General features: G+C 44.5%; 1 protein-coding gene across 2 annotated transcripts in view; it reads right to left on the bottom strand.

Annotated features, from left to right (window-relative positions):
- Nucleotides 1-16,831, bottom strand: part of RASAL3 (RAS protein activator like 3) — a 160,831-nt gene that overhangs the window by 122,613 nt on the left and 21,387 nt on the right. For both annotated transcript variants that reach the window (XM_069231669.1, XM_069231670.1), the window contains exon 2: nucleotides 11,309-11,427. In XM_069231669.1, the coding sequence (XP_069087770.1) occupies nucleotides 11,309-11,427 (119 nt within the window). The remainder of the gene's footprint in view (nucleotides 1-11,308; nucleotides 11,428-16,831) is intronic.

Here is a 16,831-nt window from a genome sequence, read left to right as displayed (position 1 = left end):
TTAGTGGGTTGTGTATTGGTCACGGTCTAACTGGACTTATAATTAATGTTGGTGTGTTGATCTAAGTCCTTGCACCAGGGGGTTAGAAATCCGATCCCTGCAGCTCTATGAGGGACACCCAGTTTGTGATAAACAGGCTCCCGGTTAGATGGATGTAAAAGTACACCTCCCGATAAGAGGTCAGGGGGGATAATAGTTGCACCTCCAGCCCTGGGGCATAGAATTCAAGAGCCCAGGCCAGGAGTCAAGGTGTGCACAGCTTCAGAAGATCAGTGTTAGCAAACAGCTCCAGGTTAAGAGTCATATAATATAAAGTTCCAGGCAGTGGGTTAGGGTTTGCCCTCCTCGGAGTCAATTATCGCTGTACGCACATTTCCAGGGATAGTCGGTTTAGTGAACAGCCCCGGGTTCATTGAGTCAATGGTTGAGGAGTTCAGGACACCAAGTCTGCAGGTTTACGCTGCACTGCTCCAGTTGAAGGATCGTATTTGTTTGGTTGGAGTGGAGTTCCAGACATACGTATTCTTACAGTTATGCTAAGGAGAGGGAACCAAACGCTACGGCTTTAACTAGAATGTTTGAAATAAAGCTGGAGTTGAAGCGTGTGCATAGGTCTCAATAAATAGAAGCTAGGCTAGTTGAGACGGTTTCTGCACTTAAGAAAAGACTTGCAAACCCTGCATGGGAGTGAGGGTGCAACTGCCATGAAATGGGTATTGACAAAGAGCTGAGGTAAGGGACACACTTACATTCCTTGGTATCTCCACATTGTATTGTATTCTATTGTATTGTTTTGTTTAAGAATCTCTGTAGGGCGAAGTACTCATGTTCATTTATTCTTTGATTAGTAGTAGAGGTGCTCCATCTGTTCATACATGATCTTTAGTAAAAGAGCTTAAGACTAATCAATTCCCTGGCAATCCACAAATCACCTCGAATCCATCTACATCCAGTCTTTGAATATTTGTATTCTTGATACAATTCTTTTCAAACAAGGAATCAGCCTAGGCAACGGAACTTTATCAGGGTTTACAGTTTTGTATTTTTCAAGAACTATGATTACCACAATTCACTGCTGTAGACTCAAACCCTGAACAGATCAATGCAACTGCTGGAAGGCATGGGACGCTTGCACCAGCACTGGAGCAGTTCATCATGCAAAGTCGTGGAAATCTTTTCAGCTATGTTCAGGTCGCAAAGCTGCTCAGTGCAAGCAGCCCGTGCCCTCCAGCAACTGAGCTGCAAGGAAGAATGTTATGAGCTTTGAAATTCGCAACAAGGGTTTGGTTCTGTTCATCGTTTTAGTATACATCACCATTAAAATGTGGTAATTGTAGTTCTTGAAAAATATAAAACTGTAAACTCTGATGAAATGCCAGCTGTGAAAGAACCGTATTGGCTGGGCTGATTCTTGTTTTAAACATTTTGTTGGAGAAATGCATATAATGAATAACGATGTATTTAGAGTGATTTGTAGACTACAAGGGAATTGATTACTTTTAAGCTCCCTGACTAAGGATAATGCATGTACAGTTAGAGGGCTTGTAGTGTTAATCAAGGAATACATTTATCTGAGTGATTTGCCCCACAAAAATTATTTATAAAATATGCTACACAAGAATGAGGCTTGTGGAAGCTAAACCTTAGGGTTGATTAGCACCAACCTGTAATTTTTATTACTGTGCAGGTGCGGGGTAATTTACCCTAGATGCCTGTAGTAATTTACAATATTTGTATCGTATTGCATTGCAGCATTTATATAATACTTACAACCCTTATATGGGGCGCGGAAGTGCTTGCCTACACTGGCAGCATGCTACTCCGTGTAGGGTGTGTGATTAGGAGGGTGTTGTCTTTGATTTGATTCTGCGTGTAAAGTGTTTCCATGTCGTGCATTTTGACCACCAAGGTGTAGTAATCAAGTGATATGGCGTGGAGCTTAGCATTGAGATGGATGAAGAAGAGTGTGAGAGAGAGAGAGAGACAAGCAGTTTACATTTTTGAGCACCCACCTTTGTGGTATTTCTTGAGTTCATAGTCCACTTTCTGGTTATTGCACTGGATTGCCCATTCTGAGAACTTTTGTTTAGTGTTTATGGTGCTGAGCAAGCACAGATTCGAGGAAAAATGTTACGAGGAGATCTGCTGGGATGGACTTTGTTACTATCATCTCGTAGCTACTTGTCACTGTGAGATGCCTTGGAGTGGTCATAATATGTATCTATTTGGAACCTGGCTTCCCGGACCCACTTTTTTTTAATAGCTTTCAGATACAGCGGGACTTTCGCAGCAGCCACGACATGCTCTTGTATGGACTCTCACAGGAGTAAGTGGGTCACTCTGGCACCCGTGATAGCTATGTGAGATTGTAGTTACCCAAAAATACATATTTTTACTAATTTGACCTGGTGTGTTACACCGGGACCCCGCACAAGGTCCAAGGGGTCAGGGTACCCTGCCTGCACCCTTATGCCTTATTGCTTTAAATGCAGCATTTTAATTCATGTTGTGGTCAGCCAATCGGAGTTTGAGCTCCCTTGGGACTCGCAGGAGCCCCCCGCTCCTGCGGGAGCAAGGCATCCGAAAGGAGAAAAAGTCCCCTCAGTTAATCAGATTGCACACTTTCTGGGTAAAAATCTAGCTTTTTGCCAAATTTGGTGTAAGCCATTTTGGCAGTAGCACTGTTCCAAAATCCCTTTGGAAATTGCATGGGGAAATTGTGTTTTGGAACACCCCTTTTTTGTAGCCCCTGCTTGACAGATCAGCCCAAAATGTTTCAGAAAGGAGCTGAGATGGATTAACCTTTGTTGGGAAGCTTTGTGAATATTAGTCAAACTGCAAAGGTTATAGGAGCGTTATTGTTAGGTTCAGATTTTACACACACAAAACCATAGAAATTCTACAGTTATAGTTAGTTGTGCTAACTATAACTAATGCCCCCCACAACGTACTGCTTATGACCTCACATATTAAACCACTCAAGACATGATCGGTGACATCACTGATGACATCTCAAATCATCCAGTGAGTGTGAGTGTTTCGTAAAAGTTTCTGACACTGAAAGATATATACTGAACTACTGCACTGGTTAAATTACTATTCTTTCTGTACTACTGAGTGTTAGTATGTCTAAATATATATATCACCTAAACTATGATCCTGTTTTTAAAGCAGGTGTAGTATTTAGGAGTGAACTAGCCTCTATTCTGGCACATGTTCCCTGCTGATGTGTGTGCATGGTAGTGCTTTGCAGCAGTCTAAGCTGTTCATTGAGACTTCACTCCACAGTGATGGCTGAGTATAATTGTGTTTTTTACGACATACTGAACACTTTGTTTAGACCCTTCTCCTTTGTGATGAATGAGTGTGGTAGTAGTTTGCACTAAATTAATCTGTTTACTAAGACCTCTCTCCAGGGTGACAGCTCAGTCTATTAGTGATTTACAACAGACTGACCTCTCTGCTGACACCTTTCTCCAGGATAAAGAATAATTTTACTAGTGGTTTGAGACACAGTGGCCTGTCCGCTTAGTCCTCTCTAATGGGTGTGTGTTGTAGTGGTTTTGTAAAACTGACGTCTGCACTAAAAAAAAATCCAGGTTGGAAAATGGGGTTGTGATTTGCGATAGACTAGCCAGTATGGTTAGACATCTTACTTTGGTTATTAGTGTTTAAAATAGTAGTTTAGAAGAGACAGGGCTGTCCACTGAGAACTCTCTCCTGGGTGATAAGTGGGCGTAGTAGCTGACAAGGTTATAGTGAGCTCTCTTCTGTACGTCTCTCAAATGCCTCCCTTTCTTATTTTAAAAACATTTTTATGGTATTTTATGAAGTATATGGACGTTTACTTGTTGAATGATGTCATCAGTAATGTCATTAGTAATGTCCTCAATGATGTCATTGGCAGTGTCAAGAGTGATGTAATCTGAGAAATCATAAGCAGTGCATTATGTGGGGGTATGTTACAGTTAGATCAGGTAACTATAACTGCTGAATTTTAATGGTTCTGTGTGTGTGAAATCGGAACCTAACTATAATGTCCCTGTAGGAAAGTAGCAGCTTTCTAGCATAGTTGCCCCCACTTTTTGCCTGGTGCCAGTGTGTTTAGACTGTAGGACACAGAGCCCCTGCTAACCAGGACCCCAGTGTCAATGCTCTCTCCTCTAAATTTGTTTGTATGGTAACAACACAATTGGCATACTGGTGCACCCAGGTAAATCCCTAGTGTATGGCACTTAGGTACTCATCTATTCCTGTAGAGTGTCTTATTGGCAATGTTTTTGAGACCTCAGCCTGGGCTGAAGTGGAGTTACAGGCCCATGAAGCAATGCTGGGCATCCCAGAGATTGTTTTTGTGGCAACTAGAGCACAGGTCAGAAATCAGGGAGAACAAGGAGCACTGGAGCCTGGAACAATTGCCCAGACAGCTCCCAAGAAGAGAGGTAGGAAGGGGAAAAAGTTACCCTCTACCCAGACCTCATGTGAGGATTAGTCTCCCCAGGGAGATTATCTTGCTCCTTGTGAGGAACCTGATAAGAGGGGCTTGGGCCGACATGGCAGAGCCCTTGGGTGCAGGGGGACCCTTTAGGGAGGAATTGAGTTTTGAGCAGAAATCCTGCCTCCCTCTTGAAGGCCTCAGACAGCAAGCTGCTGCAGAAGAGGCAGGGGATGTCCGGGGATTCCACAGGATCTACTGGGAGAATGATCTAATTTACTCCCCAAGCCTGGTACCACCAGGAGGCTGGTCATACCTCAGAAGCTTAGGGAGTTCTTATTGACCCTGGCACATGGCATTCCCCTTGCAGGACATCTTGGGAAAAGCAAGACTTGGGATAGACTTGTCCCACAATTTCACTGGCCCCATATGTGTGAAGACACCAAGGAGTTTTGTCGCTCCTGTGTCACCTGCCAAGCCAGTAGCAAGTAAGGTGGCTCTACAAAGGCCCCCTAAACCCACTACCTGTGGTTGGAGTTCCCTTTCAGAGGGTAGGGATTGACATTGTGGATCCCCTTGATCCTCCTCCATCCTCTGGGAAAAGATTTATTCAGGTGGTGGTGGACCATGCCACCAGGTACCCAGAAGTAATTCCTCTTAGGGCAACTACAGCTCCTGCAGTGGCCAAGACTTTTCCAGGGTGGGCTTCCCTAAGGTGGTTGTATCTGACAGAGGTGAAAACGTCATGTCTAAATACCTCAAAGCAATGTGGAAGGAATGTGATGTAACCTACAATTTCACCACTCCTTATCATCCATAAGGAAATGGGTTGATTGAAGATTCAACAAAACCCTTAAATGTATGATCATGGGACTCTCAGAAAAGCTACCTTGCCTTCCTTTTGCCTACAGAGAGGTTCCACCGAACCCATTTGAGCTTCTGTATGGGCATCCAGTTAGGGGTCCTCTTTGTCTTGTGAAGGAAAGATGGGAGCAACCTCTCAAACCCCGCAAACAAGACACTGTTAACTATGTACTAGTTCTGCGTTCTCGTGTGGCAGAGTACCTGAAGAAGGCTACCAAAAACCATGAGGTCAGCCAGGAGCTGCAAAAGCAATAGCATGACCAAAAGGTTCTGCTGCCTGTTTACCAGCCAGGACAGAAAGTGTGGGTTTTGGAGCCTGCGGCCCCAAGAACACTCCAGGACAAGTGGAGTGACCCTCACACAATTGTGGAGAAGAAAGGTGAGGTCACCTATTTGGCTTACCTGGGCACTCTAAGAAGCCCCCACAGGGTGTTTCATGTGAACCGCCTAAAACCTTATTTTGACAGGGCTGACATGAGCTTCCTCATGACCACTGATGAAGGGCAGGAAGCAGAGAGTGTGCTTGGTGTGTAAGTTGGTGTGTGAGGGTGTGTGTGAATGGCTGTGTGGGTGTGTGAGTAGTTTTGTAGGTTTGTAAGTGGGGGGGTGAGTGTCTGTATGGGTGTCTGAGTGGTTGTGTGGGTTTGTAAGTAGGTATGTGAGTGGGTGTGTGAGTGGGTGTCTAAGTGGCTGTGTGGGTCTGTGAGTAGGTGTGTGAGTGGTTTTGTGGGTCTGTGAGTGTGTGAGTGGCTGTATGGGTGTGTGAGTGGGTGTGTAGGTCTACGAGTGGGGGTGTGAGTGGTTATGTGGGTGTGTAAGCAGTTGTGTGAGCTGGTTTGTGAGTGAGTGTGTGAGTGGCTATGTGGGTCTCTGATAGGGTGTGTGAGTGGTTTTGTGGGGCTGCAAGTGGGTGTGTCAGTAGGTGTGTGAGTGGTTATGTGGGTGTGAGTGGGTATGTGTGACTGTCTGCCAGTGGGTCTGTGAGTGGCTTTGTGGGTCTGTAAGTGGGTGTGTGAATGGTTGTATGTGTGTTTGAGTGGGTGTGTGAGTGGTTGTGTGGGTGTGTAAATGAGTGTGTGAATGTGTGAGTAGGTAGCTGTGTGGATCTGTGAGTAGGTGTGTGAGTGGTTTTGTGCGTATGAGAGTAGCTGTATGGATGTATGTGGGAGTGGTTGTGTGGGTGTGTAAGTTGGTGTGTGAGTCAGTGTGTAAGTGTTTTGTGGATCTTTGCGTGGGTGTGTGAGTGGTTTTGTGGGTCTGTGAGTTGGTGTGTGAGTGGCCATACAGTTGTGTGACTGGTTTTGTGGGTCTGTGAGTCAGTGTGTGAGTGGCTGTGTGGGTGTGTGAGTGTTTAGTGGGCCTGCGGGTGGTCGTGTCAGTAAGTGTGTGAGTGGTTATGTGGGTGTGAGTGGGTATGTGAGTTGCTGTGTAAGTCTGTGAGTTTTGTGGGGTGTGAGTCAGTGCGTGAGTGGCTGGATGGGTGTGTGAGTGAGTATGTAAGTGGTTGTGTGGGTGCGCAAGTGGGTGGGTGTGTGACTGGGTCTGTAATTAGGTGTGTGAGTGGCTGTATGGGTGTGTGAGTGGTTGTGTGGGTGTGTGAGTGGGTTTGTGAGTTAGTGTGTGAGTGTCCCTGTGGTCTGTGAGTGGCTGTGTGAGTAGTTTTGTGTGGCTGTGAGTGGGTGTGTGAGTGGTTTTGTGGGTGTGAGAGTCCCTGCATGGTTGTGTGAGTGGGTGTCTGAGTGGTTATGTGGATGTGTGAGTGGTTGTGTGGGTGTGTAAATGTGTGTGTGAGTGGGTCTGAGAGTGGCTGTGGGGGTCTGTGAGTGCGTGTGTGAGTGGATTTGTTGGCTTGTGAATGTGGGTGGCTGTATGGGTGTTTGAGCGGCTGTGTGGGTGTGTAAGTGGTTGTGTGTGAATAGGTGTGTGAATGGTTGTTTGGGTCTGTGAGTGAGTGTGTGAGTGGTTTTGTGGGTCTGTGATTGGGTGTGTGGGTGGCTGTATGGGTGTGTGAGTGGGTGTGTGAATAGTTGTGTAGGTGTGTGAGTGGTGATTGTGTGTGTTTATGAGTGAATGCAGGTGTTTTTTAGTTGGGGTCTGGAGCTGCGGATCAACCATGGAGCACACAGGGGCGTCGCCCTGATCGCCGCTGTTGATCTGCGAATCCTCACGTGCTAAAAAAAAATGTTTTAGGACAATTTCTTGCCCATGAGGGGTCTCTCACGGACCTCTCCATCAGGCCCATCACTTTTAAATTGTATTTCTCCCCTGACCCCCCGGGAACCAAGTCCTATACACAAAATGAAGGCTGCAACTTTACTCTCAGGTTGTGGGCAGCCAATCAAAGCACTGCTGTTTGCACCTGTGGTGGATCCACGTCTCTAGATTTGCATACATCTTTTTTAATAACTCCAAAACCACGGAACAGATATACACCAAATTATAAAAAGCACTCTTTCTGGAACTAGATCAATCTTTCTGCTAAATTTAGTGGAATTCCATTCAGTGGTTCGGGCTGAAGCTGTATCTAAATTCTTTATGGGAAAATGCATGGGGAAAACACATTTTTGGACCCCCCTTTCCTTGGCCCCAGCTAGACCACCATAGTGCTTAGTGGTGAGCCTGTTAATTGTGTAACGTGAAAAAAAACAAAATGTTACATTTTGATGTTGGGCTGTACGCCACATTTTTAGTTCAGTGAAAAGAACTTCCATGACAGAGGTTCCTTTTGGTGTACAGAGATGACTATAGGGCTGATGGTCATTCAAACATTTGACAGGTGGAAGACATGTCCTCTGCCATCCCGACAGGCACTACTCTGTGCACTAAACTTTAAATCAGGTCCAAAATATTTTGTATCCTTTATTTGTCTTGTAATCCTTGCCTTCTCTCATGCTGCCCACACAAAGGCACCCGGGGGTACCCATAGTCCTGCACTTTGATTCCCTGACCCATTTAACCCTCTCAAAAGAAAAACAACTCTCACTTTTGTAGCTTTTTATGAGCTGTGAAAGAGGTTGTTATTGGTGGCTAGGAGGTACAAAACAGGTTCTGAACAACGCAGCTACAGAGGCTAGTTCATCAATTGAAATGCAAATCCATCCATCTGCTGATAAATGAGCTCTGAATATGCCCAGAATAAGTTAAAGAATCCAGTGCTGAGGACCTGTCCTGAAAGTATGCCCTTGATTTTCATTTCTTCCATCAAGCCTGTTTCAAAGTCCTAACATATTGTCATATCTGAGGACAGAAACACCTGATTTGCCAAGGATCAAATAGCTTGGTGGGTAGTATCTACTGCTTGCTGCAAACGTTATACATTTGCCACCATGTTGCATTTTGGTGAATATATCATTAGACTAGGCATTTCTTCCCTTCCCCAGGTCATATTCAATGTATTTTTTAAGGACATTCTTACTAGCAACGTTTACATTGATTCTGTGCAGCATGTGTGGTTGATACTAATCTTTACCAGTGTTATTTAAAAGCTAAAGACTATTTCAATCCATTTTCCATTTGGATACCAGAGTTATTCATTTACTCAAAAGTTGCAAAAGGAGCAGTCAGGGCTTACTCCATGATGTGCTAAAGGGGTAACATTATCAATAGTAATCAAACTCAATAAGCTCAATCTTCAGTCGAGATATTTATTTTAAGATGGCCTGATTTATGAGAAGGGAATTTACAAAAAGCTACATGACTCATTGTCCGCCGCCTCGCTCCTCAATAAATGTTTTCTGTTTTCGATGTCAACAGGCACACAACGGCTGCGCATGTCCAATGTGTCTCCACACATGCAGTGAGCCCCGAGAAGTGACACTGGAAAGTTGGGCACCCTATCCTAAAGGCTGCTCTAGTTTGGACAGGCACTGAAACTCCAGGATCACAAATACAACACGTAGATACCAGCTGAGCTGCGGGCTGATACTGAAAGTGTAATAGTAAGACAATAGCTAGCGTGTTCTAAATAACCACTCAGACTCCAGCACACATTAACAAGAAAATAGCTCCTGTGGTTCAAACAACCAATGAACTTCCTGGGATGCTCGCACTTTCAGGAAAAGGACAGGCGTAGTCCGAGTTACCAATCGGCTCCTAGCGGGTGCTTGTACTATCAAGAACATGGTCGTTGCAGTTCAAGCAACCAATCAGCGTACAGCAGATGGTGGAAATAAAAGATAGCAATAGCTGCTTCCAATGGAAGTTAAGCTGCACTTTCCGAGCTGTAAAACGGCTACAGGTCCACTAACGGCCCCGACTGTAGCTGATTATTATTTAATTTCAGTATAGCATCTCTTAATCAAGCACCAGTATACAAAGCAGTTGATGACGAAACAAGGATTTGAGGTTTTGCCTGCCACTATTGGTGGCATGTTTGATGTAACTGCAGGGAAGCCGTGCACTATAGGCCATGGAGAGATCCATGTAGAGCTAGAGAAGAATATCATACACAGGCTCTTGCGTCATAACACAGATTTAGATGAATATCAATGAAAAGAGGACATAGTGGCTAACAGATAATACGCAACTGTGTTTACCCATTGTGCTAAGTTGTTTTAAGGTGAAAGTTTGCCAGGTATGCTGGCGTGCTTTCTACGTCCCTGCCTCTGGGGATGGCTGGGCTAGCGACTTTCTGAGGTAGACAGTTCCAGTCCCCAAGGCAAATGATGGTGTCATAATAGAAGGCTAACGTTGACTGCTAGTTAACATATTATAAATATAGTGCCTGTAAAGTACTGATATGCATAAATCCAACTGAAATGCTTAGCAACACATTGCGAATGTAAATGTATGCATAATACCGAAAATAATAAAAATGGTTTAAAAAATCATTGATGCCTAAAGCACTCTATAGGACATACGATGTAAAGGTTTGCCATCTCGTATTGTGTTGTGTTCAGTCTTTAGATAGCCCTGACCAAGCTACGAGAGCAGCTGACAGGGCGTAGCTTGGTCAGTAAGACTGTAGGGATGTGTTTCTGAACTTCAGATTTCCCAACAATCACACGGGCACATAATGTTAAAATACATTATACCACAAGCGGGGTGCATGAGCGGGGCTTAAAGGGCAGTGGAAAAAGAGAGGAATACGATTGAAAGGGGTACTAAAAAAGAGAAAATATATTTTGTGAAATAACCAACATTTTTTAAGTCTTTCCAAACAGAAAGGGGGAAAGAGCGCGTGTGTGCATTTTTGTCTGTGTGGACATTTCTTCTTGAAATCCGACAAACACCTTACCATACCCGACTGAAAGCACCTGTTCTCAACTATTTATCATTAAATATATTTACAAGGGGGGTATAACCAATGCTTAATTTGTAAATAAAAACGTGCCGGTGCTCAAAGTCCTCCTCTTAAACCTGCGGCTGCTGCAATTAAATGGGGGAACATGGAATACTGAGGCGGCCTAATCAGTAGGCACCTCGGGCCTCTTCAATCCATTTAAAGCCACTCTCTGCCCTTACAGCTCACTCTTGCAGCTTCCTGCTTTCTCCCTTTGTGACGCTTTTTCGTTTTTCTCTTCCTCTGTCTTTCCCATATATGTCTTTTGTTCGCAGCAAATGCATGAGGCAGAAGAATAAGCCCCAGCCCTGAAAAATAAGTGCTGGTTCTAAGCACTGGAAATAACAAGCACAAATTAAGCACTGGCTATTACACCCTACACTCCCCCCCCAAAAAAAGCTTACGCCCCTGTTAGCTGATCTTTAGTTCAAGCTTCTCCCGAACAATGCTATATTAAGATTTGTCTATGCATGAACTTGCATACCATGACCCCCAATCAGGCAACGATTTATGCAGATGCTAGCACAACATGGATAGTGAAGAGACAGCTTTTTCTCTGACCGGCACATGCCAACCCATACCCCCAAACTATTTAGGTCATCCTCGGACTTGTGGGACACAGTTATTATTTCCATGACCAAAGAGATAAAGAATAGATATCACCACCCTGTTCTGAATGGCCTGAATGAGCATTCTGTGTGCTGTCTTGCTACTGGCCCCTATCTTACCTCCTCATCTCTGTTGGTCAAAATAAGCTGTCCATCCAGAAGCGTGAAATTGGAGATGTCCCACACGTTGACCTCTGGAGATGGGGTCAGGGGCATGCAGTGGACCACTTCAGGCTTATCTGAAAGAAGAAAAGAAGATATTGTTATTTACAAAGTGCAGTGCTGCCTACAGCTACGTCTACAAAACATTCAGAATTCTACTTGTAATGTCCAACTTAAGCCATTGCAGGCTATGCCCTCTCCCTCTTGCCATTAGTATATAGAGACTGGCAGGTCTACAGGGAAAATGGGCACAGGCTGGTGCCTCTGAAATGCTACCCAGGGTGGTATGATGTTTGGCCCAAAGCTTTCTATCTCCCAGGGCGTCAGCCAACTCATGGTTTCCTAATATGCAGGTCTAGCTCTGGTTGCCAGAAGATTTTCTTTACACAGTACTGCATGTGTCAAACAGACTACTACTGCAATAGGTTTTATGCACTGTCGCCACAGCCTTTATAACTTTTCCTAGACGAGGTATGAATCATTAACTTACGTTTTTTTAAAGGTTTTTCTCTGTGAATGTCAGGGATTTTTTTTTACTTCAGCAGATCATAGTTGGAAATGGCCCTTTTTGCAAGGTTATACCAAAACTATTTGCCTCTGACCTCCTGTTTTTGACTGTGCTGCATTTTGTTTTTGCTGGTTTTAGGACTCTGGGCACTTTACCACTGCTGACCAGTGCTAAAGATCAAGTGCTCTCTATTTAAATTGTATTGGTGATTGGTTTATCCATGATTGGCATATTTGATTTACTAGTAAGTCCTTAGTACAGCGAACCATGTGTGCCCATGGCCTGTGAATCAAATGCTGTTAATGGGCCTGCAGCACTGATTGTGCCACCTACCGCATTAGCCCTGTAAACACTTCTTAGATCTACCACTGAAGTCTCTGTGTGGGCAGTTTTAAACTGCCATTTCGACATGGTAAGTGCACCCACTTACCAGGTTCCCTTTTGCTATATGTAAGTCACCCCTAAGGTAGGCCCAAGGCAGCTCCATGGGCAGAGTACAGTGTATTTAAAAGGCAGGACACGTCCTGCCATGTTTTACATGTCCCAATAGTGAAATACTGCTAAATTCGGTTTTCGCTTTTGCAAAGACTATCCGTCCCATAGGGTAACATGGAGATTGCCTCGAAATATCTTTTAAGTGTAATTTTCTATTGGGAGCAAATAGAGATATGGAGCTTGGGGTCTCTGAACTCACAATTAAAAAATACATCTTTTGCTGAAGTTGGTTTTTAAATTGTAAGTTTGGAAATGCCACTTTTTGAAAGTGGATATTTTCTTGTCTAACCATTCTGTGCCTTTGCCTGTCTGTGGAATACACATCTGGGTCAGGATGACAGTTGGGCTGTTTGTGAATTCACTATAGAATGTCACACAAAGGGAGCTGATGTGTGCCCTGCATATCCTAATGGGTCTTCCTGAGCTAGAGTGGTGGGAGGAGTTGACACTTGAACCTGAATAGGGCAGAACCTGTCCTTACACAAAGCAATCTCCAACCCCCTGGAGTATGTCTGGGGTCAGGGCAGGAAAGGCAGGGTCTTGTGCACTACAAAGGCTTTCCTTTGAAGTTTGCCTACTTCAAATGCAGAAATGGATATAAGCACTGGACCTCTGACCCCACAAAGATAGAATCCTTCTGGACTGAGAACATTCTGCTAGGAAGAAGAGCTGGATGCTGTAGGAGGGGCTGCCACTCTGCCTGTTGCTTTGCTGTGCTGACCAGGTGCTTGCTGCTTCTGTCCTGAGAGTGAAAGGACTGGACTTTGCATTCTACATCCTGCTTCAAGAGGTTCTCCAAGGGCTTGGACTGAGCTTGCCTCCTGTTAAAAAGTCTCATGGACATCAAAGACTTTGTCTGCCAACACCCCAAAGGCTCTCTTGCTGATAGTCCTGACTTGACAAGTGGTGCCAAATCCAGTTCAGGTGGTGTCTGCACCGGAATTGTGGTTTCCACTGAGTGCAACGACCGTGATCAACGCCACAGGCCTGACGTCACTGCAATGCCTCTGAAGTCCAGCCACAGTATGGGTCCCAAGTGCTGTGTCGTCAACGACCCTGACATCTGACTCCAACTCTGATGCAGCACCTGTTGCCCCATGGTGTGAGCGTGACACCGTGAAGTCGACACCTTACGTCTTGACCGGATGGATTCATCGACCCTGCCTGCAATCCCTCATGAGCGGCATTGGACTGTTGGAAATGACTTCGTCAAGACTTTGCGATAGCCCAAGTTGTAGCTATTGTGTTTTTATGTGCTATACTAAGATTCAGGGGGTCATTATGAACATGGGGGTCCAGACCGCCATGCCGGTGGTGGTGGAAAATACCGCCACCGGCATGGTTGTCTGGACCACCATATTACGAACACTGGGGGACCGCCACAGGCAGCCCTCCGCCTCCGCCCGGCTACTGCCACCAGGCAGCCTGACGATGGCAGAGTTCTCTATCCGACAGGGCAGCACGGCAAGCAGCGCTGCCCTCCGGATAAAGAACCCGTGTTCCTCCAGCCTTTCCCTGGTGGTTTCCCCCACCAGGGAAAGGCTGGCAAAAGGGGTACTTCGGGCCCCCCTGGGGGCCCCTGCACTGCCCATGCACTTGGCATGGGCAGTGCAGGGGGCCCAAGCACAGCCCCGTTGCGCAGGTCACTGCCTGATTTATGGGCAGTGATATGCGCGACGGGTGCTACTGCAACCACCGCACTGCGGCATTGACAACTGCTCCATGTGCAGGCCCAGTGGAATGTTCTTTATTGGGCCAGCGGGGTCCTCAACTGGCTGGCGGTCTGTGTTAAGACCACCACCATGAGCCGTTTTCATAATGAGGGCCTTAATCTTTGAAAATGTGTATCTTTGCTTGTATATGTTTTGGTCTTCTTTTGTTCAGATAAATACTGGCAATTTTTCTAAACTTGTGTGGAGTACTTTTGTGGTGTTTTCACTGTGTTACTGTGTGTGTGTTCAAATACTTTACACATTGCTTCTTAGATAAGCCAGACTGCTCATGCCAAGCTGCCAAGGGGGTGAGCAGGGGTTATCTTAGTTGTGTGGCGCCCTTACTGTGACTAGATTGAGGGTCTCTACTTGGACAGGGTGAAAACCATTGCTAACTAGAGACCTAATTTCTAACAATCATAATTGATGGTCTCAGGAAAACGTGACTAGAGCATAAAAGATTACCACTTACCTTAAGTAGTGTGAGCTGGTAGCATGAAGCACTGGCACATATTGCTAGTTTGAGCCACCACTACTTAGCTCTACATTCAGCCAAGCATCTAAATGTGTCACTATAACTAACAACCTAATGGTAGTTGAGACTGTAGTTTCAGGCTGTGTTTACTGTTATTGTATGTATCCAAAATCATCTAGATGGTGCTAGATAGTTACCTTCAGGATCAAGTGGGTCACAAGATAAAAGTGCTTGAGCAAGTTGCAAGGACTTGTGCCTCCAGTAGAGGGAAACATATTCAGAGTACTCGAGTTGCATTGGCACTCACTACATAGTAACATACACAGATCAGGAGTGATGCTTCCCGAGAAGGCACTCGACTAATCTAGCTGCCTTTAATCAGCTGGTTGGAGGAGATTCTGGTGAAAATATCTGTTTCCAGCCTCAAAGAAAGAAAGCATGAACATGAATTAATTTCAAAATACCCATGATATTAAATTATAAAAATATTTTTTCCGTTTTTAAAACGTGCATTTTCCTTGCTTGGGAAATTATTATTGCTTCCTCGCTAAGACTGGGGAGTAATATCCTGCCAATTGCAAACTTTATCTGCAGTCCTACCTGAAAATACAGATTTAGGTAGAATATGTTTAAGTCGAAGTTGTTTTGGGTCATTGAGCTATCTGTAACTCCACACATCTCATTGCTTTTTCTAGTATAAACTCAGACACTTGTTAAAGTGAATATTTCAATTTAAACTCACTGTCTCTACATATCAAATCTGTTTTAATACAATTTTCTGTGTATTGAAACTTCTTTTCAAAACCCACTTGTCTGTTGGTGTTAATGTGCAAGACCGCCAAAGCCCTGCATTGTGGCACTCATGCTTCAGCCATGGATAGCCTTTCTTTTGGGGACTGTAGGCTGGGGTCTTCCGACATAGATCCAGGAGGGCCGACTCCATGGCAGATTTTTAGGATATTCACATTAAAATACATATACATAGTTCGACACTGCTTTGAGTTCCAGTCGAGATTCTAGAGCTATCATCATGCATGATCAAGTCACCAGCAATTTGTGAATGTCACTGAGAGCTTACTAGAGGTGGGCGAGTCACTGAAAGCTTGAGCGAGGCTCAAGCCTGAAGCCTTGCTCTGACAAGCTCCTTGTTGGGGATAACCTTAAATGTATTGCCCACTTTCAGACAGTTCAACCCAAATGATGCTAAATATTATTGAAATATATATTACAAAAGCTCAAACTTTCCTGCATGCGCCAGATAAATAGTACCAAAATAAGGCATGAATATTCATTGATGAAACCGTTTCTTGGTGTGCCAGGATCTATAGTTATTTTGCCTAGCAACTACATTTTATATTAAATTCAGTGTCTAACCAGAATGTTCCTTCCATCGTAGGAAAGACGGATCACAGTGATTTGATGGATCTTTAGTAGATTACAGGATTATATTGAAAAAAACATACGCACATTTCCCTTAAAGTTATAGCTTTTTTTGCAAATCCGTAATCACAAATCTGTCCCCTTCACTACTGTTGTTGGTACCACAATAAGGAAAATAAAGGCACAACTTTGATAATTTTCACCGTTCCACTGCAGAACATCTGAAAAAAAGTCCTTATTTATATTCCCCTAACATTTCCCTCCTCACACCTTTCTATATGTACACTTCTCTAGCTAGACAGGGACCCAAGGGCGTGCTGAGTAAAAGAAATGGGAAGGAGTGGGAGACAGAAGGAGGATAGAGAGGTAAAGAAACTGTAGAGTGAGAGAGGTGTAGCAGAGCTAGAAGGAAAGTAGAAACTGAGATGAGGTAGCAAGGTAGCTGAGGTAGGAAGAGGCATGCAGTAAATAGAGAACGCTGAAATCATAAGTAAAGGTAGTAGAGGCAGAATGAGGAAGAGGTAGCTAGAGGTGATAAGTTTGAGTGATTTAAGATTGTAGAGTAAGGTAGAGAGAGCATTATTAACTGATAGGGAAATGCAGCAGGAAAGGGATGTGGTACACCAGTGGATGAGGCTGAGAGAGAGTCAACATAGAAAGAAAAGTATATTAGTGGAGACGCAGATGAAGATAAGAAGAGAAATGAGTTAGTGAGAGAAAATGCGAGATGCAAAGTAGAGAGAGAGTGGTGAGGTACAGAGGGGCAACATCAGAAACGAGGTATTGAAAGACTGGTTAGGTAAAGAGAGTTGTGAGGCAGTGAGACAATTACAGAGGCCTGAAGGGTAGAATGAGAGAGAGATAGTGTGGATAGAAAAGGAGTAAATCAAGAGTGACAGCTGGGTGAATTA

This window comes from Pleurodeles waltl, chromosome 4_2 (genome assembly GCF_031143425.1).
Source record: "Pleurodeles waltl isolate 20211129_DDA chromosome 4_2, aPleWal1.hap1.20221129, whole genome shotgun sequence".
In the NCBI taxonomy this organism is placed as follows: domain Eukaryota; kingdom Metazoa; phylum Chordata; class Amphibia; order Caudata; family Salamandridae; genus Pleurodeles; species Pleurodeles waltl.
This window is presented reverse-complemented; position numbering and strand designations above follow the sequence as displayed.